The following is a 23,511-nucleotide window of genomic DNA, read 5'->3' as shown; positions in this document are numbered from 1 at the left end:
TTACAGCTAGGTAGTATAAAAAAAAAAATTTTTGAGAAAGTTATAGTCTTGTCACAGCTATTCAAAAGCAGCAAAGCCTTGGTTGACACTTTTGTGGACGCTCCACGAGACACAAAACAGCTTTAATAGTTAGGTACTATAGCAAAGTGTTAAGTATGATCCTCTGGAAGTATTGCAATAGGGTTTTAATCGTCCAAGCCTATAATGACATTATATCATTACGTCTCCAGTACAATCTAATGTTGATTAGGGCTCAAAGGTCAAGGGTTACTTTATATAATAAGGGTAGGGCTATTGAAAAGCTACTCACAGTGTGTCAAGAAAGCAAAGAAAACTGATTTTTAACAAACTAAATATTTTTGCCATTTCGATACCAAATAGAATAGTCAAAATTGATTGATAAACACTAGTATTGGAGCCAACAGGAGACAACGCCTGTTTAGTTAAATATAAAACATACATTACACTAATATATCGTCTGTGTAAATTCACCTTTGTTTTTCTCATATGGCAACCGTCTAAGATTTCTGACACTTTTATTAGTGTAGCAACATTGTTTTTTCTTTCTAATTTGTTTTGCTCTCTGTATAGACGGACCTAATTTTGTAAAACAAAAAGGAAATAAAAGTGTCAATTATATATACAAAGCTGCATTTTATTTCGTACAACGCCCGTTGTTATTTTCTTCACTTTCTTGACAACTATATATGTTTACACAACTGTACGACAGGACCATTCAATTCAACATTTTATTTCCTCTTCAGTACGTAATCAAGGAAGTACATAAAGGTACTGACACATTGGCGAGTTTCGGCGTGACGCTGTAGTAAGCACAGTTGTAGTGCATGCACGGTATTTCAGATTCACCCTCGTCGACCACTTCCTCCAGGTCGCCGCTTTCCGACGACGCTTGGACCAGGCGCTGCGGAAAATGTCTACATTTAATAAAGCTGTCACTATTTTAGTATACATGAGTAGGGCAATTGCTGTGCGCTATGGCTACGTACTGGTTTAAATTAATATTATATGTATGCTATTTCAACTGTCCTTTTATAGATATAATATAACTGTCCTTTTCCTCATTGCGTATATACCTCAATGGAGGTCGAGATCCTTATGTGGGACCTTCCATGTCTGTCTCTCTCTTCTCAGCGTATTCCCGGATGCATTCGGCTGTGACGCCGCCAAGCCCGTGTTTAGTGTAAAAAATAACCTTACACCAAACGTTGAAAGGTTATTTTTAGCCTGACGTTAACTCTGCTTAAGAATCGTTCCTTCAAATTTTAATCTATAATCACAACTGGTTATATTCATTTACAATTAAATAGAGAAACTGTATGCGGATAAAGATATGGATATGACGCCAAAATATATCTAGATCTTTATTAGTGGTTTTCTATAACCAATTAATTTAAATTCAAAACTAATGTCTCATTGACATTTAGAGATAAAGACGTCACGCTTATATATCCGTGGTGCGTGGTGCAAAATGTCCGAATGTGTATGTGTGTGCTATCATGGTATCTAATGAAAATAAAATATGATTAGAAGGTATACCTTTTTGAAGGGCGGCTCCAGGATTCTCATGTCGTGGTGGACACACTTGGTCCTGGGCACGCCCCCGCACGCGAACACCGTCAGGGAGTCCTCGGGCTGCGCTGTGATCGATCTGGGGTCCATCTCAAGGACCACCCACGATACACTCGTTGGGAATAACACTCTGTCGATAAAAAGAAATGGTCAAATCATCAGAAACTAGAGTTTCACAGGCATTTTTTCAGGTCAAGTTCAAGTATAGGACATTCTCAAAAAGCTACAAACATCTGGGATTTCAGAACGACCACTGCTGAGAAGAAATGCCCAAAGAAACTAATTTGAACAGTGTTGGTCCCTAACATGCCAGAAGGGCTTAGTATTATTTCTTACACACTAATAAGACACCGAAATCGCATCGAATATGTTAAAACCAGGTGAATTGGAAGTCTATCCAGTAGACTCACCTTCAATTCATCAGGATTTCGACGAAAGTTAAGGCTAGAATGAATACGGATACAATAACACGTAAGGTGGAGTAAGATAATACTCTTTCAAATCGATCCAATTCTATTGAGTACATAAAAAAAAGTCGCGTTCACATTACGTTCACATTACTTTATTGAATTAGATTGAGAAAGATAGAAACTGAATTAAAATAACATACCGCAAATTGCTAATAGAAGCCGGTTTGTAAGGATGGTCGCTCTCCACCCACGTGTAGTAGTGGGCAGTAGTAGTCCCCAAGTCCTCGGGAGATGGGAGCAGCAGGTTCATGGCCGACACGTGGGGTAACAATTTGTGAACCATGTCCAAGATTTTTATTACGCTCTGCAAAATAATTTAGTTTTGCTGTAACGATTGGGAGCTGACTTCTTCAGACTAATGTAATGATTATATCAATCACATCTGTTCACATTCTTAAGGTACATAAGATACGTAACTGTACACTAGCGCCACCATCATTTTAACCAATTTCTTTTGTTTAGCAAAAACTAAAGAATCCTCTCTCCAGATTACTTCTACACTAGATAGTGGCGCTAGTGTACAGTTATGTATCATCTTTAAAGCAACAGAAACAAAAAATGATAAACAAAGACTTATTATTTATTTATTTACCAATTTATGTACACGAAACAAAATATAGAAGAGAAATAAAAAGTGGAATAATAGTACATAGGTACTGCTTATTTCTAAAGAAATCTCTTCCAGCAGACCCGGGAGAGGAAAGAGGAAGAAAGGGTAAAATGCGGGTACTAAACAAAACACGGTACGTATATATACTTAAATATATACATACGAATCTATATAAACTTACTTTAGAATCATCCAAAGCTTCTAAGCTGGCTATCGTGTACGGCAATAAAATGTTGATGGCAGGCGATTGCTGCAACACTCCGGAATTCCTTCGCAAGTCTTCGGCCGTGAGTTCGTTCCTCAAGGAACTGAACAGTTCGACCCCGCGCTCTATCACGGTGGACGCCACGCGGAGCGTGATGGAGCGAAGGGCAGAGATCAACGCGTCTGGACTTTCAAAGGAGTTCGGCGATTTGTTTGTACTGGGAAAGGAAAATAGTTTTTGTGTACCCTAAATAATTTTATATTTACAAGAAGATGCTCTCATTACTCTTAATTAGTACCGTCTACGACGCATATACAATTGAACAATACTCTTGAAGGGGCTTCAAGAGTTCAATTGTGTTATGTAGCTCACCCATAGTAAATGAGGCTGGGTATCTGCCCGCGGCCCATCGTGGTGCCGTTGAAGCTGAGGGAGCAGGACGAGAACCTGAACGTAGTGCCGTCCGGCCCCTTGACGGACGGCAACCCGCAGTCCCCGCTAGCCGTGCGACCGCCTTGGTTGCAGAGACGGATAGCGTAACGGACGTCTTCCTGTACAACATTGAAGAAAAACACTAGTCAAACACAGTATTTTGTGTAGGAGTGAAGATAGACCGTTGATGAAACTACGAATGTAAAAATTGACATTCCTTTAGTTTTATGGTATATTATAATTGGAATTTTCTCGAACACACGTTTCCTCGTACTCAGCCGTACGTTACAATGGATGACATTGCTCCAACTAATTTATTCATTGCGTATTAATGTAAAATAATTAGGGAATTTTTAATGAAACATAAATTCCTTTTTCGTCGGTCATGGACTCAAACTAAATCTTTGATTTTAAAGATAACGCCAAAACACGTATAACTTTGTTCTGAAAAATGCCTGTCAAAGTTTCATTTCTGAATTTAAATACTATATAATAATACTATTGAAAAAAACTACTATAATCCACGTTAGAGGTTTTATGACTACATCTCGGTAAGAGCAGGTTGTCAGTAAGACTATATATTAATTAGAAAGCATTTCAAAACGACTACCGCTGTTCGGACAACATCTTTCAATATTAACCTTGAGAGCGACGGGTCTTTGGAACTTGATCTGCACGATGTCGTGTTGTCCGTCCGAGGACTTGAACTGGCCTTGCGTGACCTCCACGCTCACCCAGCAATGTCCAGGATCAGATTCTTCTGATGTTGCTCGGAGCTGGAGACAACATTCAACATTTTAAATAAATTGATCGTCATCAACAGCCGCCATGTACGAGTAAACGTCACCACTGCTGGCCTTGCTTATGGATGAGGAATATGGGTTGTGACCCACCACGCGGGCCCATTCAATGACTTAACATGCCCTCCGAAGCACGGTGGAGATAATACATATTTGGTTGCCCATCCATTGTAAGAGTGTCTTAATCGGCACTATCACAGAACTAAACTGATACATCTGAACAGACATGTATGAAAATCCGTATACATGTAGTTAAAACCGAGTGCAAAAACATAAGATACAATTTCATGTGACATGGGAAATCTTCTCTCCGATTTGAGTACGCTATGCCGTCGACTTTAGTTTACTATCGAAGGATTTAACCCACGCGAACAAACATCTAGAAAACTGTCCGTAAGAGAGAAAAATGGACAACAAGATGGGAATAGAGAACTCATAAATTTTAACTAGGTAATAAAATAGCGGTTTTTTTCTATTTACCTTACAATCGAGATGTAAAGCAGAGTAGTTAGCTCGAAGTATAGGCACCCTAGCTGGGCTCGTGCGCCTACATATCTCGGGTTGCAATTGACGCCTTACAGCCCTTGGCTACTAATCTACTATTTTAACTAAGTACAGTGTACTCACGGTAATGTCCTGCAGTAGCTCGAGCTCGTAGTCGTAGTTGCCGAGCCCGCTGTACACGCAAGCGCCGACGAGTACCACGCCAGGTCGATCCACGGAGAAGCACACCGCGTCCGGGCTTCCGTTTCCGGGGTTCCACACTCTGGTTTGGTTCACCCGCATGAAGCGAGATGGGGTTAATAGGTGTTTGATTATGTGCGAGTCTTGGTCCTCCTGGAAAGAAGACCAATTTTAATTAGTCTTTTCTTTGATAACATCAAATACTTATATCTAATTTCAGGCGGTGGTGATAAAATTCTATGAATATGAAAGTCTGTCTGCGTACTAGTTAAGCTATAACTGCTCACCCCTGCACCGAGTTTGATGATATGTGGCATGAATAATAAAAATCCAAGATCTGACAATCATCGACATCGACGGCATTGTGCTTGGAGTTCATTATCTTTGTAATCAGTATTAAAACATAGTGCAGCAACCTCAACAAGTAAAATTAATTTGCATCGTAATTATGTAATTACGATACAAATTAATAAATATACGAAATGTGTAAATTTTCAATAATTTGATGTTCAATCGTCCACTTAGTTTTGGTTGAGAAAAGGCTGCGGTGAACTTTGTTGCACCGCTTTTTCTTCACCTGCGCTTTGGAAGTCGGCCGTAAAGTTCAAAGTAAATTTTTGACGTTAATAAATTATGCATCCTAAATTGAATAAACAATTTTTGAATTTGTATGCCTTTAATACCCACCTTGACGTCAGTAGCCCTGACGGCCAACTCGGCCAGCGCCCTGGCCACCAGCTTGCAGCAGCTGGCGGCTAACCTCTGCTGCAGCGCCACCTCCCCGTGGTCGTGGGGCTGGCCGCACTGTCGCGTCATCATCTGGTCCTTGATCGGCATCAACACGATGTCTAGAAGTTTAGGTATCACGTCCAGCAGATGCCAGTCTGTGTAGCTGCGTCTCAGCTCCTGTATATTAAACACTCGTGTTACATATAACATTTCATGAAGCTGAAGTTAATTAATGTAAACATGTACATATAATTATAATTTAGTAAATTTATTTTTCTTTATTTTATTCATATTATCTTTAAATAATTAATAAAATAAATATATATAACAGATAACACAGATTTATTTAGCCAAAACGGAATATCAAAACTTGTGTTATTAAACATCCAAGAATGTGTTCTTGGAAAGCCAAATTATTTACAAATTGACTTGTGTTAATTTAAGAAAAAATCTAGCTTCACTCGGGTAACCACATAATAAATTAAACACCTAGACATTTATCTTGAATCACTCTATTAAAAAATATCACATAGAAACAGTCTAGTCTGGCTTCGGAAAACATGCCTGATGCACTGCACAATCCAGGAACATAATAAATATAATAAATATGTATGTAAAAAACGATAGGCTTTTTTTTGACGTGGGCGGAGACGCAGATAACAACTAGTGTCAAAATAAAGTAGTTACCTGTCGAGTCTGGTTCAGGTAGCTCTGTGTCACAGGAACTACGTAATGCAAGACGTCTCGCAAACTGCGCGCCGAACATAACGCCGTGCACACTGCGCTCAGTTCGCGAACGAATTGGCACGGCACTGCGCCGTCCTGCAACACACAGAGCATGACAATAATTTGACAATTTGTAATCGATCAAATATAGCGGTATATTATATTGGTCACAACACAAGTGCTTTATTTCAATAGAGAGATGAAATAAATCATGGATCGATCGACAATTTTTTTCCCATTATTAAAAGACGTAAACAAAAACTTTCCATTATTAAAAGATCTTCCTGGAGTACCACAAAGTTTTAGTTACCAAAATGTTCCACATAGACATAAACTAATCAAACAAACAAAGGACATGACAAAGAAAAATGTTCTTATGAAAAGAAAATATCATCATCACAACATAACTAAATATTTCACTTACCGAAACATAATACAGTAGCGAGCACAGGTGCGCCCATTTCAAAGTGGGCGTCGGAAAAAACGCGTGAAAACACGACGTTATCGTATCATGGGCCTCCTTCAACACCGCAGTAGTCATTTCCAATGCAAACTGGACATAGCACACTCTATGTTTACTCTTTCCTGGTTTCTTCGGCAACATCGCACACGTCGGAGTCAGTTCCCCCATCATCCCCTGAATGAAATTCCTCACTTCCCCTATAGCTTCGAAATACGACATGTATTCGCGAGAATTTCGCTTCTTATTCTGTTGCGGGTAGATTTCTATTATGTAAGACTTGACTAAACGCAGACTCGCGCGTATGACGTAAACTAAACGCTTCTGATGTTTCATGGTCGTCAGTTTCTGGAACGTTATAGGGACTTGGCCGTTCGTTTCCAATAGAATCTCTTTGAAAGCCTTCCAACTCCCTTGGAGTAGCGTTATGAGAGATTTGAAGCATTGGACGGTGACTTTTCTGGACAGGTTTTTGGTTAGAGGGCTGACTGGGTCGCCTATGTCGAGGCATCGGACGGCCATTGCGTGGTCTGGCCCTAAACGTAAAATATAAAACATAATAATATATTGTAGAAAACATACAAAACGTGTATAATTGATCCCACCAAAAGTCGAGAGAGCAGAAAGTTATTAAAAACAGATTTTTTGGATTAGTGTAATATGAATTTAATTGTAGGATCTTAGTACATGGTAGTAGTTTTCGGAGGAAAGAGCACTAATGCTTTTAATTACAGGTTATGTCTAGTTCAGGTACAATTGTAATCGATGTAAATTGTACTAGAAATTTGTCTCCAATATAAATGTTTTTTTTTTTTGCAAATACCCAATATTACATAATTATAATCAGTGTACCTAGTTGTTAAGATAGTGATGTACAATATGAATGGCAATAATCATTTTGAATTGAATTATATACTCAATCGCGATAGGGATATCGCGATTGAGTATATAATTCAATCCTCTCGGTTCAGAGGCAACTTACCACTGCGCCACCGAGGTCGATAATGGAGTCAAAAAGCGTTTTAATTTAAGAACAACAATACTAAATGTTACTTATAAATAAAATTGATCAATTAAAGTAACATTTGATAATCGTGTTTCTTTATATGAATGGATTTATACATTATATTTTATACACAGGCAACAGCACGCCCCCAGATACATACCTAGAGTGTTATACAAGATGCAGGGAATTTGTCCGGCGTTGACGTCGGTGCCGTTGTTTGACTTCTTGGAGGTCTTGAAGTGGAAACCGACGTCGTCGTTGATGACCATGGCCTGGCCCGACGAGCCGCAGTCTGACGACGGGCCGTTCACGCAGGCCCACGCCACGTACCAGCGGTTGGCCTGGGAAATTGGTTTATTTTGCAATCCTCCCATGGACGACATATGGGGCGACTAAGTGATACATAGTCTTGGCAGCTAGATAACAATAGATTGACGTCAGGCATACGGTCGGTGTAACGGACGTCATTGCCCAGAGTGCTTCGGGAAATATACGAAGATATGTGTGAAAGAAAAAGACGAATAGAAAGAAGATAATAGGAAAGACCTATTCGCTAAAAGCTTACTTTTTTCATTGTCTTACCACAATAAATTAAAGAATACAAAAAGACTGTTGTCAGTATCCCGTGAGACATCATTGATTTCCTGCTCCAACTAATGATGGGCAACGCTACAAAGTGAGGAGAACCAATCAAAAGACTTACCGCAATAGTGACAGGTTGCGGAAACAGCACGGGGAAGCGATCTCGCGGTGCGCACTCGAACATGACCTCTTCGCTCTCGGCCAACAGCTCCCCGTCCCCCTCTTGGTCCCCCCCGTCAGGCCCGATGTCGAACAGCTTTATCTTGGCGGTGTAGTCGCCGCGACCGCCGAATATGCCGAAACCACCTATAGAGAATATCTTCTTAGTGTGCCAACTCTGGTGGCAAAATATGTAACTTGGCCATGTATTAAACTGTACGTATTATTGGTGAGACATGTATTTAAACTGTATTTCTTCTAGGGCAGACGGATGCTACATATAAATTTCGTCACCTTCTCCGATTTAGTAGGGTACTATAGTACCTGAGTCTGAACTCGGAACTAAATTTGGCTTATTTTTGTTAAAACTGTAAAAGTTATGTCTTACTTTCGACAGCTTTGACCTTTGACGTCATCATGTAACTTAATAGATACCTATAGCTACTTTCCGGATTGAGACGCAGCCAACCAATCACGTATGGTTGTTGTCACGTCGCAATGGACACTAGCACAGCTTAGACTTTGGATATTTGTGACTAAATTACGCATATTGCACTAGATCATTCATTCGATTAATTTAGTAATCAAAGATCATACTTTTTATTAATAAATTCCAGTGTTTGCAATAAGTAAGAACAACAACTTACCCAGTGAAATATCAGTGTCGCACATGAAACGTATAGCTTCCACTGAGTGGCCCGAGTACCCCCACCCGCCGCCGTGACTCTCGAACCGGTTGACAGTCTGGAACTCCTCTTTGAGGGGAGCTATTGGGGATGAGTGGTGTTCCCGCCTCGAATCCGGCTGGTTCAATCTGTAATATGAAATAGACTAAGTACTTGTATACATTTGTGATATGGCTTCGAAGGAAACAAATCCTTTATTTATAAGGTTTGACGAAGTGAAATTAGAAACAATAATTTTAAACGAATCAAAGGGCATCCCAAATCTACGATTCAATAATATGTTTAGGATTTAGTAGCAAAAACGAAATCCCTACCATTTAATCAGAATCCATAATACAAGATTTTTATCATTACACTTGGCACGTTTTTGTCCCTTACCCACCACGTTTAACTGTAGGCCGTCTTAGTGTAATTGAGATAATGATTATTATGGGTACAATAACAGGTTGGCACCCCATCGCTTATGATAACAATCTTCAGATTCCAGCCTTTGCTTTGATTGATAATCTGTCCTCATGGAAAAGCAATTGGCAATTCCATGTTATTATTTCGCTCCCACGTCAGCACGACCAAAAATATTTGTGGTATCATTTAAATTTAAAAGTCCCATCGTCCCTGCACCACCAAGGATATGGGTAGGAGTGTGAAATGGTACAAATAAAACTTAACATCAAATCGACTTACTTAGCATCGTGCGCGTAAGTCAGCGAGTCCAGACACCCCAGCAAATGCAAGGCGGCATGCATCCTCGTGACCGAATGCCCAGGCGCAGACGGAATAGCCAGCTCCTGGTTCAACACCGACATATTAACCAACGCGACATTATCGTTCAACCCCTCATCGCTCCCCGACTTCAAATCTATCGTGTCCAAGTTCTTGAAGTCCTCCAAACGTTTCATAGCTCCGTAGTTCGGGTATTCGTAGTCGGCATCGGCCGAATACGGGTCTATAGTGTTGGAACAGCAGCGCTGGTTTTTCGAGGAGTCGTAAGTGAGAATGTTGTAGCACTTCATGACCCTCATCTGCGGCTGGTAGCACCACAGCACGTCGTATAGGGGGTCGAGGCAGGCCAGGGTGTTGACGAAGTCGACCTGTTCGGGCCCCGTCCACGATTGGCAGGACGCGTCGTTCCGGTTCACGGTTATGCATTTGAACGTATGCTCTGGACGGTTTGGCAGGATCACTGCAAGGAGACAATATTATGCAGTGAAATAGATTAATTGTTTGTGTAATAATAAACGTGCACTAATAATTATAAAGGCAAAAGTGTGATTGTCTGTTACGCTTTCACGGCTAAACCACTGGAAATTTGGAACAGTTTTTTTATTTCCCTTGTTAATAGGTAGTGTGTCAGCAAGCGTCAGACTACTTGGCACTAGATGGTTATAGGCAATCGTAAAAATCATATCAGATAGCTTGACTTACCTATGCTATTACTATTCGCCATGATAGTAGAACTGAACAGGAACTCGGGCTTTATCACCGACTGGGAGACCTGAACGAAGGTCTGGTCACCGGAGGCCAGTATGATGACGCCCTTGGTGGTGTGACGCGGGCCCATGCGCGGGATGCGGCCCGGGGTCGCGTACCACAAGGGCGCCCTCTCAGTACGAGTCGTTTCTTCGATTCGAGGGCGGCCTAAAGCCCCTTTCTGTAAAGAATAAAAGAGTTATTAATCAGCTGATGGTTGTCGAGTAACAAACATTTCATAATACTTCTACAAACTTGATGTGCTTACGTACTAACGAGCGTATTAGTGGACTAAAAATTGCTTCCACCATTTAAGTGATAAAATATCTGTCGTGATACTTAGGTAGTATTTTCTGTTTCTTTATTATTATGGTGTAAATAAATAAATTAGGACATATCACACAGATTGAGGTAGTCCCAAAGTAACTTCGAGACCTGTGTTATAGGATACTAACTCAATAATACTATATTTTATAACATATACATAAACATCCAAGACCCGGGCCAATCAGAAAACGATCATTTTCCATCATGACCCGACCGGGGTTCGAACTCAGGACCTCTAGGTTCAGAGGCAAGCACTTACCACTGCGTCACCGAGGTAATCGCGTACGCGGTACAATACCAGCAGTGGGTCTCAGAGGGCTGATGATGATGACTGTACAATACATTCCGGTGAAGGAAAACAACGTGAGGACACCTGCACTCCGGTTGATATTCAATTTGTGTGTGAAATGGACAAGGCAATGGCTAACCACTCCAACAAGAGTGTCAAGAAGTAATGACCACGACCTTCAGCCATGAAGGAATACGACAATGAAGACACAGTTTATATTGTACACAATATAGAGTTAATTAATTAATTGATTGTACCTGGTAGTTCCCGAAAGTGAACACCTCCCCGTCTCTGGTGAGGGTGACGGTGTGGTTGCTGCCGCACGCGATGGCGACGCAGCGCGGGATTCGAACCCGCACTATCTTGTGGTGGGCCGCGATGTCGCCCGCGCCCAGCTGCCCGTATTGGTTGGAGCCGAATGTTAGCACCTCCCCTACGAAACAGTCGTGAGAATATTTTAAAAAATGAAGAGCTACTCAAAGGAACTTTACAAAATAAATCAGTGGACACACAGCCGAAGACGGGGAAGTGACCCCATACGTTAGTACAGTTAGCATAAGAATCCTGTTATGTGTTTATTCGCAGCAACAAAGTCTTTACTTCAACACTCGTATAAATCAGTCATCCCATCATCACATGGCGACCCTGCCAGAAAGCGACGCAGCGATGCACCGGCCGGTGGCCAAAAAAGTTATAATATAATATATGATTTTTAAGGGATTTGATGTGTGTGTGATAGAGACGATGGGTCGCGTTACACTATTTTACTTACCGAATAATCATAATGATCTATTAATTTATGCACACAACATAACAGTATAAATATAAAACTTACAATAAGAAACAATGTAAATGTACTTATTTCTATAGAAAAATCTTCCCCGAAAGAAAAATGGAGAAAAATAGGCATTGGCGTTTGGCACGTTATATATTTCTCAAAGTACTTGACCTTTCTTTCTTGTAAGTTCTTAATAAGTTTCTTATTATAATTACCCATTGCAACGTTGTTGAATTCGTGAAATAAAGAAAATAAATAAATACACAATTACACTAAATTACCATGTTCGGTGAGCAGCACGGTGTGGTGGAGCCCTGCGGCGATGGCGGACACCCGGTGGGCCCCGGGGACAGCCACCCTGGCGGGGGGCAGCGACGTCACGCACACGTTCCACTCCCGCTCAGCTTCCGAACTGGCGGCGGTTTCGAAGTGTTGATAGCGGACATTTTCTTTGTCTGCGAACATTTGTGAGGATCAGTTGTGGTGAACAGGACGCTAATTTGTTGTCAATGTAAAGTATATCTAAAAAGGTCGCACTAAAGCTCATATTTCAATGGACACTATTTTCTCGGGCTGAAGCGGTTACGTCTATTTCGGATGTCCCGTCAAAGTTGATGTTATAGAAATATTGTAAAGATAAGTAAAATGTTTTTGAATTTTGATATGCCCGTAACCATTCACTTTCCACCATCGCTAATTACCACTATATTGTTTATATACTACTATGTATATTTCACTATATACCTAGATTCTAATTACTCATATTATTAACTTAATTTTCGAATCACAAAACATGACTAAATACAGTTGCCTAAAACTATCCTAATCAAAATCAAATCATTTATTCAGAAATTAGGCCTTCACAGGCACTTTTTCACGTCATATTCTAAATTAAATTATATTTACCGAAGCTACAACCAGCATTTCGGAACGACAACTGCTGAGAAGAAACGTCGAAAGAAACTCATTCAAACAGTGTTGGACACACTCATTTAAAAAATGGTAAGCCCTTCTGGCATGATAGGAATATCATGATATCCCAAGAAGAAAGAACAATTCCAGAAAGGCTTACCATTTTTTAAATATAAATTTATGTATCTTTTTTTTTTTATTAATACTACTCACCGCTAGTGGGGTCGGTGATGGGCGCGGGATCGTCGTCCAGGTCTGTGGTGGGTTCGGGGCGCGAAGTGGCGGAGAAGGCCTCAACACAACGCCGGCAGACTCCGCAAGTACTACAACCGCTGTCGCCTTCACCACATCCACATTTCCTTTAAGAAAATATGGATGGTTTTCAAAAGATGTCTAAAGTTAAACACCTGATAGACACATTTATAATCCCATTTTAAGATGGTCACGTGCTTAAATTGCATTATAGTTATCAGTAACTTTTTCATCCTGAGTGAGCAATGTGTTAAAAAAATTTATGATTTTCGCTAAATGTAGCTACACACTAGCGATTATTAGAAAGATAAGCTGCAAGTCTGGCTGAAAACTGCATATTTGTTGTTCACAATATTATCACAGTTCAATGAGATTAATTAGTTCTTCAACGGCTTTGCTAAAAGCGAAATATAGGCGGTAGCGTTAAATGCAGGGTTGTCACAAAATATATTTTCTAGTTGTTTGTTTGTGTGTTTGATTTATGTAATGTATTGTGTTTTTTGTGGCATAAAGTATTATTCCTATCGTTGGTGTTCTCTTGCCATTCTTTGTCAAATTTTTTGATATCATCCGATCATCTCGTCCTAGGCCTTCCTCATTTCCTGTATCCGTCAGTTGGAATCCATGAGGTCAATCTGTATGTCCATCGCATAGAATTGTAATGCGTGGAAGAAGTTAGGGGAGGCTTATGCCCAGCAGTGGGACTCAAACAGCTAATAAAAGGAAAATATTATTACTTACATACGTAGTGTCTGTATTATTTTTCCAAAAGTTAGTCTTTGATTTAGCCTCTCTCTCTCTCCCACCGCACCTCTCAGCCCCAAGATTTCCCAGCATTCCCAGACGTTCGAAATTCGAAAGTAGAAGCTAAATAGTAAGTAGGAAGGCTGTGCTATATCTACACTCACGCTCCAGGCATCCTGTCGGGCATCTGCGCCAGGTGACACGAGCTGGAGAAGCCGGAGCACTCGCGGCAGACGACGCAGATGCGGCAGTGGTCTGTGGACCAGGTGTGCCGCGAACACAGCCGGCTGTCCTCTTTGTTCGCGCTGGGGCGACGCCCGTACGATTCTGCAAAGTTTATTAATAACGTAGTTTTTGTGCAAACGCCAAAACCAAACCATGTCAGTTTTGTGCACTTGTATTATTATGAATATATTAACGTACAACCAGTAGGTGGTACTAGTAATTTGTGCAACCTAATACGTAAAGATGAAATAAAGATAATATTATCAATATATCTAGCCATCAATTAAGTTATCGTATGTAGCTCTGGCAAATGGAACTCACTCTCTTTCGTGTATCCGAACTCTCTGCCGCACTGGCCCTTATTGTTGATGCCGAATGTGTACACCAGCCCGAAGTGCGTCAACACGACTGCGTGCGCTTTGCCCAACGCGACCTGCGGGTCAAACAGAGACCGGGTTATTTTTAAAACACCAGTCGCGGGGCTAGATGACTGACATCATAAAAGTTTCTCGACGAGTGTCAATATAACAATGCTTATAAAGCAGGCTACTCACACACCTGCCGCAGGGGCGATCTAGGGTCTAAAGAAGGAAATGCATGTATTTAATAGAAAAGGATGGTCGTCCTACAGCTCTCTCTTTTAAATACCTGCATCCCTTTCTGTAGTCCCTTAAATGGAAGGGTGAGTAGCCGGTCTAATTGTCACTGTTCCGGATGTTATTCTTTCTCGTTTACTGAAGTGGGAGTCAAAATTAAGCATAGGCAAACAGACATGCGGCCCAACTGATGGTAAGTGGTCACCGCAAAAGCGATTGTTACCGAGGAGACCCGCTCATGTCTCAAGGCGGTGACGACGCCAGAGGAGTCGCTGTGCTGGTTGTCCTTCCCGAACATCAGAAGCAGGCCTTGCTTCGTCACCAGAGCTGTCGAGCCGTTGTTGCAGGCGGCGAAGATTATGTGGTGACCTTCAGCCTGTGAGGAGGACACAGAATCACGTTTTTAACCAGTCAAATCATTTCGGTACTGATTAAAATAACCTGTGGCAAATTTCATCTAAATCAGTTTAACAGTTTTGAGTTTATTCGTTGCAAATAAGTAAACAAAAATACAAATATATACTCTAAGTATATAAAATGGATGTATGGATAAGGATAGATATAGACGATAACAGTTAAAACGCAAAACAAAACAACATAACTCTTTATTTCAAAAAATCAATTTATTGCTTTTGAACAGGCTCGCCAGCTGCGTTTTCGGTTATGATGTCGAACCGCAAAGATGTAGAAAAGTGGAATTGAATTTGGAATAGACAAGTATAACGAAGCCGGCTGAAATAAACGATTTATATGTGGTTATCAGCATTACCTTCAATATCCTCTTAGGCCTGGTAGGTTTAGGGTTGCGGCGGTGTTTGCTGATGTCGCCGTCCTCCCCCCGCCGCGCTACCCCCGCGAACAGAGCCACCCCGTTATCCATGACCAGGATAGCGTGGACACCCTCATGGCCTACCGCCACCTGGTGGTGTAATACGTCAGTCAATAAATTGATTAATGTAACCTTGAAATCAATAATGTATTAATAAGATTGCCCCCCGTAGCCCGGGAAACTGCGATCCGACTGTGATGTGATATTTCACAAATTTAGTTGGGATGACATTGAACTATTGTGATATAAGCCTTATGGTGGATCATTTGCTCCGAACGAGAGAATTCAACGGTTTACTGCACGGGCATGGTTTTTTGTCACGCGGTGAATTCAAAATCTCTTTGGAAGAAATATAAGCTTATCTCAAAAATTACATTTTAGTAAAAAAAACTTATCCTTCATTCACCTCGTACATCATCAACGAAAGGAATATAGAGTGATCCTCTTTTAGGCGGAAACCACACATCTCCTATTTCATTATAAAGAAGACAATTTTCCTCCACAATCTCCTCCAACATAAAGAGCATACAAACACATTAGACCAGACAGTAAACTTACCTGCATGACCCTTCCTTTCTTGAGATTGGGTAAGTCGTTCTTGGTAAACACAGTCTCCTTCATCAGCGTCCACCTGTTGGTGACCGGAGACGCAGTTTTGTATCCCAAGCTTGCACCCTTGCCTGTGTAATATACCTGGCCAAGGAAATCATTAAAAAATATCAACTAAAAATACATAGGTACAGTATATAGGTCATAGTTAAACATGGAATCATGGCAAAGAACACTTCTAGATAAGACACCTTTCAAATAAACTCTTAACTTTATTATATTAAAACTTACTCTGCCAGTAATGGTGTTGAGTAGACAGAAGTCCTGCCCAGCACAGATGCCCATCAGTGGGTCATCTTCATCGTCTTCCATCTGAACTGCTACAGGCGCATCTGGCTCCATACTTCTCCGTGAGAACCCGTCTTCGAACGGTGTCCTGCATTTAAACATTGGCATCGAACGTGACTCAAACTTTTTATTTCTCTACTCACTTTTCCTACTTTTCCTCCTCCACTTCACACTTGTTCAACCCCAGTTGTCATGTTGTAGTGAAACACATTGAAATATACGCAGTGATGTGAAACTAACATTTAAAAACCTTCCAAGAGAAAACCATAGTAAATAATGTAGACTAAAGAAAAGCTGTCAAACAGATTCAAAGTGGACGATATATTACTTTTCCATACACACTCTAGCTTTGCCACTCTTTCGCTCCTTTCGCTCATGTGCTAGAGAGTGACGGGGATATACCTTCCGAAGATGAGCACGTGTCTCCGCAGCAAATGCACAGATATCTCGCGGTAGTCGTTCATCGGGGTCGGCGACCCTTCAGTTCGGGGGCGGTCCACGTCGAACATACGCACTAGCATTGTATCCTGTGAAATGGGAATAAGTTTTAAAATAAAAATCATAGCTCCTAGCAAATAAGCTCATAGCAAACACCGATGTCTATTGACACCAGCAACCCGTTGTCGACTAATACATATATATATATATATATATATATATAATACATACATAAATTGGGATAATAATTTTTTTCATTAAAATATATAGAGATAGTCTTCACACTGGACATTGGGGCTGGATTGCAATTTAGGTCCACTTGCCTGTTTACGGAGTAAAATGTCAATTTTAAACAAGTGACTTTTATGTCACTCGCGAATATGGAACCACGGGGACTGTGACGAAAACAGTATATAACTGAAGAAATACTTCGCCATACTTACATAGCTTGTATGCAGTAGCAACCCGAGGCTCTGCCCGTCACAGAACACCGCGCACTTGTTATCGACGCGCATGTGCGCGCTCGAACCGCCGTCCAACTTCAACAGCCCTTTTATTTCCAAAGTCTCTGCGTCTACTTCGTACACCTCTGTCTTTTTCCTCCCGATTCTGACGTACAGTTTATTCTGTGAATAGAAAAATATCCATCAGCTCAGCAGAGGAATAAAACCTTTAGTAACGCAGAGACACATCTGGCGAGGAATCCAGACCCTACCCCAATACGAGGAAATAAGAGGAAACCTGGGTTAAACCGTTAGTAATACAGTTGAAGCGGTAGTGGTTCGAATCCCATTCATGCCACATGAGCGAGTTATAGTTCCACGGTGTGTGGAAATTTTATCAATCAATATATAAATTTCTTCCGTGGCTTACTGACAGACAATGAACAGCCGAAACTACTTTTTATTGGCATGTCGACTCCACTAAATTTGTGAGGATCGCACAACACAACCAACAGAATAATAATCAGTGGCGTCATACAGGACAAAAAATAAGTTTCTTTGCTTCGGCCGACTTGTGTCCGGTGTCAAAGGCTAAGGTCGTATTTACTGGGTAGAAAGGTGAAATTAGGTTTAGGTTCCTTATAGAGTATACGGTATACTAAGGGTAGATTCCCCGAAATTCCCACGGGAAAATAAAAAATGTCAAAATTACGAGCCAAATCTGGCAAATAAATGAGACTAATTTGTAAAATTATATATATTTCACACATATAAAACCGAAATCAACCTACCTTACAATACCCAAGCCATCCATGCCGCTCCGTAGGGAAAAAGTCAGGTTTGTACACATAAACGTGTTGCCTAATCGAGCTACCGTATCCCGACCCTATCTTCAGGAGGCCTTTAGAGGTAAACACGTATAGGTAACAGCCGTCGGAGGTCAACGACCTGACGACCAGTTCCCCTGCCCCGGCGGTGATGAGGGGGGGGAGGTCGACGGGGAAGCTGGACACGAGGGATTGGTGGGGGACGCCAAAGTTCAGCCACTGGTTTCGAGATGGTTTGCCTAAGATGACGGATTGTACGCTGCGTTGGAGTTTCGTCAGGTTTGAGGGGACCTGGTGAAATATTAAACAATTATTAGAAGTCTTTTATGCTCCATGGAGGACCTAAATGAGGCTGTGGCTACTAAAATATAAATTGTCTATTATTTCGACTCGAATAAAAGTCTGGAAGCGGTATAAAAAATGTAAAATGTACCAGCCGCTTCTCCTCCCGCGGTGATTGTAAAAGTCAATCAAGAGACCGTGCTACAAACTGGATGCTACTAACCTGTCTCTATTGAATCTCAATCCCACAAGCCCACCAGATAATTAAACGTGGGCTCTGTCTACCCCGTAGATGATGTATCTGTATTCAAGTCATTGGTAAAATAATCTTGCTCTCTCTCATCTCCGCGGTTTCTCGGTTAATTCGAAAGTGTTTAACTATAAACATCTCTTTGTAAAGACTGCTACATTCTGAAAATTCTGTGATTTTTCATCGGGACAAAACTTATTCTCGTCACTTCAAATTCAATATTCTTTATTAGAATGATTTAGACATGGAATTAGTAGCTACTGTTGTATGAAGTACTTAACGTCAAAAATTAAACTATGTATGTAGTACATAGGACTAGTGTAGGAGTAACTTAAGTATATGTAATAAAATTTAATAAGGCAATTAATTTGAATAAAGGAGTCTAACATCAACCGTCGCGTCGTATCACTCAGTCGTTTCTCAAAATTACATGACGACCCTGCCTTTACAACACTGCTCACTCTGGCAACTTCCAAAGCGCACTGACCATTACATTCATGTTGTGCAGCACGTTGTCGCACATGCTGAGTTCGGCGACCGCAGCGAGGATCAGCTCGGCCTCGCCGCGGGCCACGGCCAACGCCAGCAGACACGAGCAGCCGAGCGCGGTCAGCGACGCCGGCTGAGCGACGCCGCCCGCCCCGCTGCCGCTCGACACGTCAACCAGCATCGACATTAGGCTTGATATTATCTGCGCAAGCAGAAATGCCGATTTTTTTTACAATTTTCCTTTTAATTTCACCTGTTCCGAATCGTTGCGTGTCCCCGGTTACATTCGGTGCTGTGACGCCCCGAAGAGCCCGGGTTCACGTAAAAAAAATTGTTTCGGTAATGGAATCGGGTAAACAACATTATACAATTGAAAAAATGAAATTACAGAGATACATTTTTCAATTTTATTTATTTGTGTGATGTGTGATTATTATTTAAGCAATCATCGACCGTTGTTAGTGCTGCACTACACGTACCTCTTTGGGCTCCTGGGCCAGCTCCTCCGCCGCGAGCCCCTGCAGCACGTCGAGCAGGGCTCTCAACGCGGCCTCGCACAGCGGCTCTGTCACCCTGGCCTGGGATATGAGAGCAAAGATGGTTCTCAAACCTATGCCAGTCACCTGCAGCAAACCATTGTGTCAGTCGACGCATTGTGTACCGCACCTATTTCAAAATAGGCGGGGTACACAACTTGGTGCCTATGCCTGCGGGTCACCCGGGTTTCAAAAATAAATTACATCTTGGATGGCCTGAAAATTATCGTCGAGATTGTGAAATTACAAGTAAATCGTTAATGTAAAATTATAATGGAAATTTTGCTAAATATAACATGTTTTAGAGATTGCTTCTAAAATAGCTAATTAATACTTAAAATGCGAAATGCTTCCGCCTAAGGCCTTTTTCGCACGAGTGCTTTCTCAATGCGCTACAGTGTCATTTTTAAAATGCATATACAACATAAGTGACTTTCGAACCACCTTCCATAATTAATGTCTTGAAATGTCATGAAAAATCAATAATGTAATAAAAATGTGGTGTTATAATGTAACAAGTGCTCAAAAATCCCAATGCTTTTTAATGTGCTGTAGCGTATGAGGAGAAGCACAAAGTAGATTAAAATATTCACAATATCAATTTTCGTGTAGTTATTTCCATGTTGGGTACCTGAAAAGGTAGAATAAGATGCCTTGATGCATGACCATTAACTAATAATTGTAATTTTTTTTGGGTAAAAATGGTTTTCGAATATGAGTCTAATAAAATTGAAACATCATTACCAACGGCAGCTACGTTTTTTTCTGTAAATACCTTTGGCAGTTTGGACAAGGGTATCTGTGCCGCTGAATCCTCACTGTCACTGTCATCGGAGAACTCGACAGTGGTGCCCTGGAGATGGCGCCATCGGGAGAGGATGGAGCGTCGTATGGTGGCGAACACGGCGAAGTGTGAGGGGTTGCCGAGCAGAGCTGGGGCGTGGCACATGGGCGTGATGGCGGCCAACCTCTGTCGTCGAAGCTTCTCCTTCTTGCCAAGTCTTTTAGATATTTTCTTGTCATATTTTCTGTAATGGATTATTCAGAAATTGTGATCGATAGTTCAGTTTCCACTTCATAGAGTATCGATAGCTTCACTATCGAAGTTAACATCGAAATTCAATTAGAACATCGATGAATTATCGGTATCATAAAGTGTGGCAATCCTTATACTTCCTTACACATTATACATTTTATACATATTATAAAACAAATCCCTCTGCCGCGACTGACTGTTCCCTATATACTCCGAAACTACCGGGCGGATATACCTATGTACGATTTTTACCAAAACATATCTCACATTTCTGTCTGTCTGTCACATTTCTGTTTTACACGAGCGAAACCGGGACACGCCGCTAGTAGATACTAAAGAAAATTTTGTACGAAATATATTTGTTTCAAGTACCTACGTATCATTACTACCGACATCACGGTTAAAAATAGTATCGATCGATATGCCCACCTATTACCAAGGTACTTAAAAGTATCCATATTATTTGTTTGCGAGATGCTTTAGACATTTCCTTTTTTATTTTATTATTTTTTTTCCTTTTTGTATTTAACTTTTCCACTATTTAAATTACGTGAAAATACAGACAGCTTTTGGGTCAGCTATACTTTTTCTCTTAATGGTTACCTACTTTTTTATTTTTTATTTTTAAGTGTTTCGTTACCTTTTAGGGTTCCATACAAAAAAATTAAAAACGGATCCCTTATCGGATCACTCTTGTCTGTCTGTCCGTCTCGACTCTACTGGACCAAATCGGCGTTTACATATAGGTACTATTTATTTAGTTTACAATACAAACTGTTTCAAATATTGATTATGCTTTAGGTTAGCATGTATTTAGTTACTACAGACCTATATGGGCGCACGCAAATACTGCACGCAAAACAAGTAGTTTGTTGCTGGTTTGTTGTGAAACCCTTTGTGAGTGAGTCAACTTGCTCTTGGCCAGTGTTTTAGACGTACTAGCTGCGCCCTGGGGCTTCGCTCCCGTGGGAAATTCGGGAGAAAAAATACCCTATGTGTTATTCCAGATTATATTCTACCCCGTGTACCATAATAATCAATCCAGTAGATTTTGTGTGAAAGAGTAACAAACATACACATATACATCCTCACAAACTTTCGCATTTATAATATTACTAGGACTGTAGCTATATCATCCTCAGTTGCATAAGGAATTATGATTTGATTTGAAGTTTCGCATACAATCAGGTAGTGGAAGCCGACGAAAAAAGACTTGGGTGTCTTTCATACCTGAAAATAGTAGTGTTCCCCTGGGAGAATGAAGAAGGCAAAAGCAGTTGATCACCATTGGGTTCTTGTGTTAAATAATTTGGAAATTTAAAAATAATAATAGTTTGGACACATTGACAACCTCATCTTTTCCTTTTATTTTTTAAGTCAGAAAAAAGGTCTATTTCGGTGTACGTCACCGATGTCAATACTGTGCAATGAGGCTTTTTATCCCTAATTTGGCATAAACATAATCCACTGAAGGATCCATGTAGTGATCATATTCCTGCCTTAGAATTAAGATTACCACAGCTTAATAATAAAAAAAATAAAGGTTTAAAAATTACACAGATTTTGGACTTTCGGCATAACATACTCAGCTGAGGGAAAAAATCCTGTTAGTTATTAACAACATTCATATGAATATATTTGATAGTATATAATTGAAATCTACAACACAATACAAATAATATTTATTTAGCTCCACAAGTACACAAGGATATTATAGGTATAAACAAACAGTCACATTTTTGATAAATAACTTTTGAGAGTTCTGGAGACACCAAACCAGGCTGAAACCTGCGTCTTGGGTCACCGGGTACCCCTCATATTTTTAACATTTTAAGGAATATACATGTTTTGTATCTAAATCATGTGTAAGGTACTCAGAAAGAAGGCAAAATCTGTGTTGTACACAGAGCTCAATAGGATGGCTGAAGAAAGACAGAAATGGAAGTCACTCCTCTGACAAGAACAATATTCTTAAAAGGAAATATATACCTGGCGGTGGTCCAACAAAGCGCCCTGAAGAACTTGCGGTAGTTCTCCGGCTCCAAGCATCTCAGCTCGGGCACCTGCGCCTTCTGCGCCATTTCAAGAACTTGCTACTTCTGTAAATATACCATTTAAGACCAAATTCTTAATAATGAAAAACAGAACTAACAAATCAATAAAAATCGCAAATGGCGTAATAAGAAAATATTACGTTCCTTCGCAAATTGCAAACAAAAGTATTTTATTTCAGAAGAAATGGAATAGCTTGTTCTATTTGAAGTATTAGTAGCATTTTACATAACTTAGGGGTGTGTTATAAAGGTCATTTACCCCAAATCTATAATACTATGGCCTATCCATAAGGGATAAAATTTTAATGAAATCTCAATGCGAATTTAAATAGTATCTCCATAAGAACATTCGCATTTACATCAGCTACATAATCAATGAACTTGTAAATAGATAATAATCGCAAAAACTAAATAAAAAAATATTTTACGCAAGCACCATTGTCCGAGCTAAAGAAACGTAGTAACAATTTTATTATCGCACTAGTATCCAAACAAACTGTATTTATTCAATAATGCTATATACCTGAGTCTGTTGCCACATATTTATAGTTTTTAGTTAGTAAATTTAATTCAATTCATCGAAATAATAATGCCGATAAAATTAGCAGAGCTTTCACAAGTTTGCGGTAGGTAACGTCAAAAATCAATAACTATTCGGAGCTAGGGTTGCACCTTTATCGGTGAGATCCGAATAATAA

The 23,511-nt window shown here is 40.4% G+C and overlaps 1 protein-coding gene across 2 annotated transcripts in view; it reads right to left on the bottom strand.

The window, feature by feature from the left end:
* hiw (highwire) overlaps positions 1–23,452 on the bottom strand; it is a 116,380-nt gene extending 92,928 nt beyond the window's left edge. For both annotated transcript variants that reach the window (XM_053768751.1, XM_053768752.1), the window contains exons 1-32: positions 23,337–23,452; positions 22,749–22,858; positions 20,499–20,751; positions 19,667–19,810; positions 19,186–19,389; positions 18,131–18,457; positions 17,340–17,522; positions 16,861–16,985; positions 16,402–16,546; positions 16,120–16,254; positions 15,502–15,651; positions 14,956–15,108; positions 14,458–14,569; positions 14,076–14,238; positions 13,129–13,274; positions 12,285–12,458; positions 11,483–11,658; positions 10,565–10,790; positions 9,824–10,322; positions 9,101–9,267; positions 8,416–8,600; positions 7,873–8,053; positions 6,671–7,242; positions 6,208–6,342; positions 5,479–5,697; positions 4,735–4,944; positions 3,949–4,083; positions 3,248–3,426; positions 2,852–3,092; positions 2,201–2,364; positions 1,558–1,720; positions 798–922 (exon numbers count right to left, since the gene is read on the bottom strand). In XM_053768751.1, coding sequence (XP_053624726.1) covers positions 798–922; positions 1,558–1,720; positions 2,201–2,364; positions 2,852–3,092; positions 3,248–3,426; positions 3,949–4,083; positions 4,735–4,944; positions 5,479–5,697; positions 6,208–6,342; positions 6,671–7,242; positions 7,873–8,053; positions 8,416–8,600; positions 9,101–9,267; positions 9,824–10,322; positions 10,565–10,790; positions 11,483–11,658; positions 12,285–12,458; positions 13,129–13,274; positions 14,076–14,238; positions 14,458–14,569; positions 14,956–15,108; positions 15,502–15,651; positions 16,120–16,254; positions 16,402–16,546; positions 16,861–16,985; positions 17,340–17,522; positions 18,131–18,457; positions 19,186–19,389; positions 19,667–19,810; positions 20,499–20,751; positions 22,749–22,840 — 6,083 coding nt within the window. In that variant the 5' untranslated portion in view covers positions 22,841–22,858; positions 23,337–23,452. The remainder of the gene's footprint in view (positions 1–797; positions 923–1,557; positions 1,721–2,200; positions 2,365–2,851; positions 3,093–3,247; positions 3,427–3,948; positions 4,084–4,734; positions 4,945–5,478; positions 5,698–6,207; positions 6,343–6,670; positions 7,243–7,872; positions 8,054–8,415; positions 8,601–9,100; positions 9,268–9,823; positions 10,323–10,564; positions 10,791–11,482; positions 11,659–12,284; positions 12,459–13,128; positions 13,275–14,075; positions 14,239–14,457; positions 14,570–14,955; positions 15,109–15,501; positions 15,652–16,119; positions 16,255–16,401; positions 16,547–16,860; positions 16,986–17,339; positions 17,523–18,130; positions 18,458–19,185; positions 19,390–19,666; positions 19,811–20,498; positions 20,752–22,748; positions 22,859–23,336) is intronic.
* Between the last annotated feature and the right edge of the window lie 59 nt (positions 23,453–23,511).

Source organism: Plodia interpunctella, chromosome Z, assembly GCF_027563975.2.
Source record: "Plodia interpunctella isolate USDA-ARS_2022_Savannah chromosome Z, ilPloInte3.2, whole genome shotgun sequence".
In the NCBI taxonomy this organism is placed as follows: domain Eukaryota; kingdom Metazoa; phylum Arthropoda; class Insecta; order Lepidoptera; family Pyralidae; genus Plodia; species Plodia interpunctella.
The sequence above is the reverse complement of the archived record's forward strand: the minus strand, read 5'-3'. Positions and strand labels throughout refer to the sequence as shown.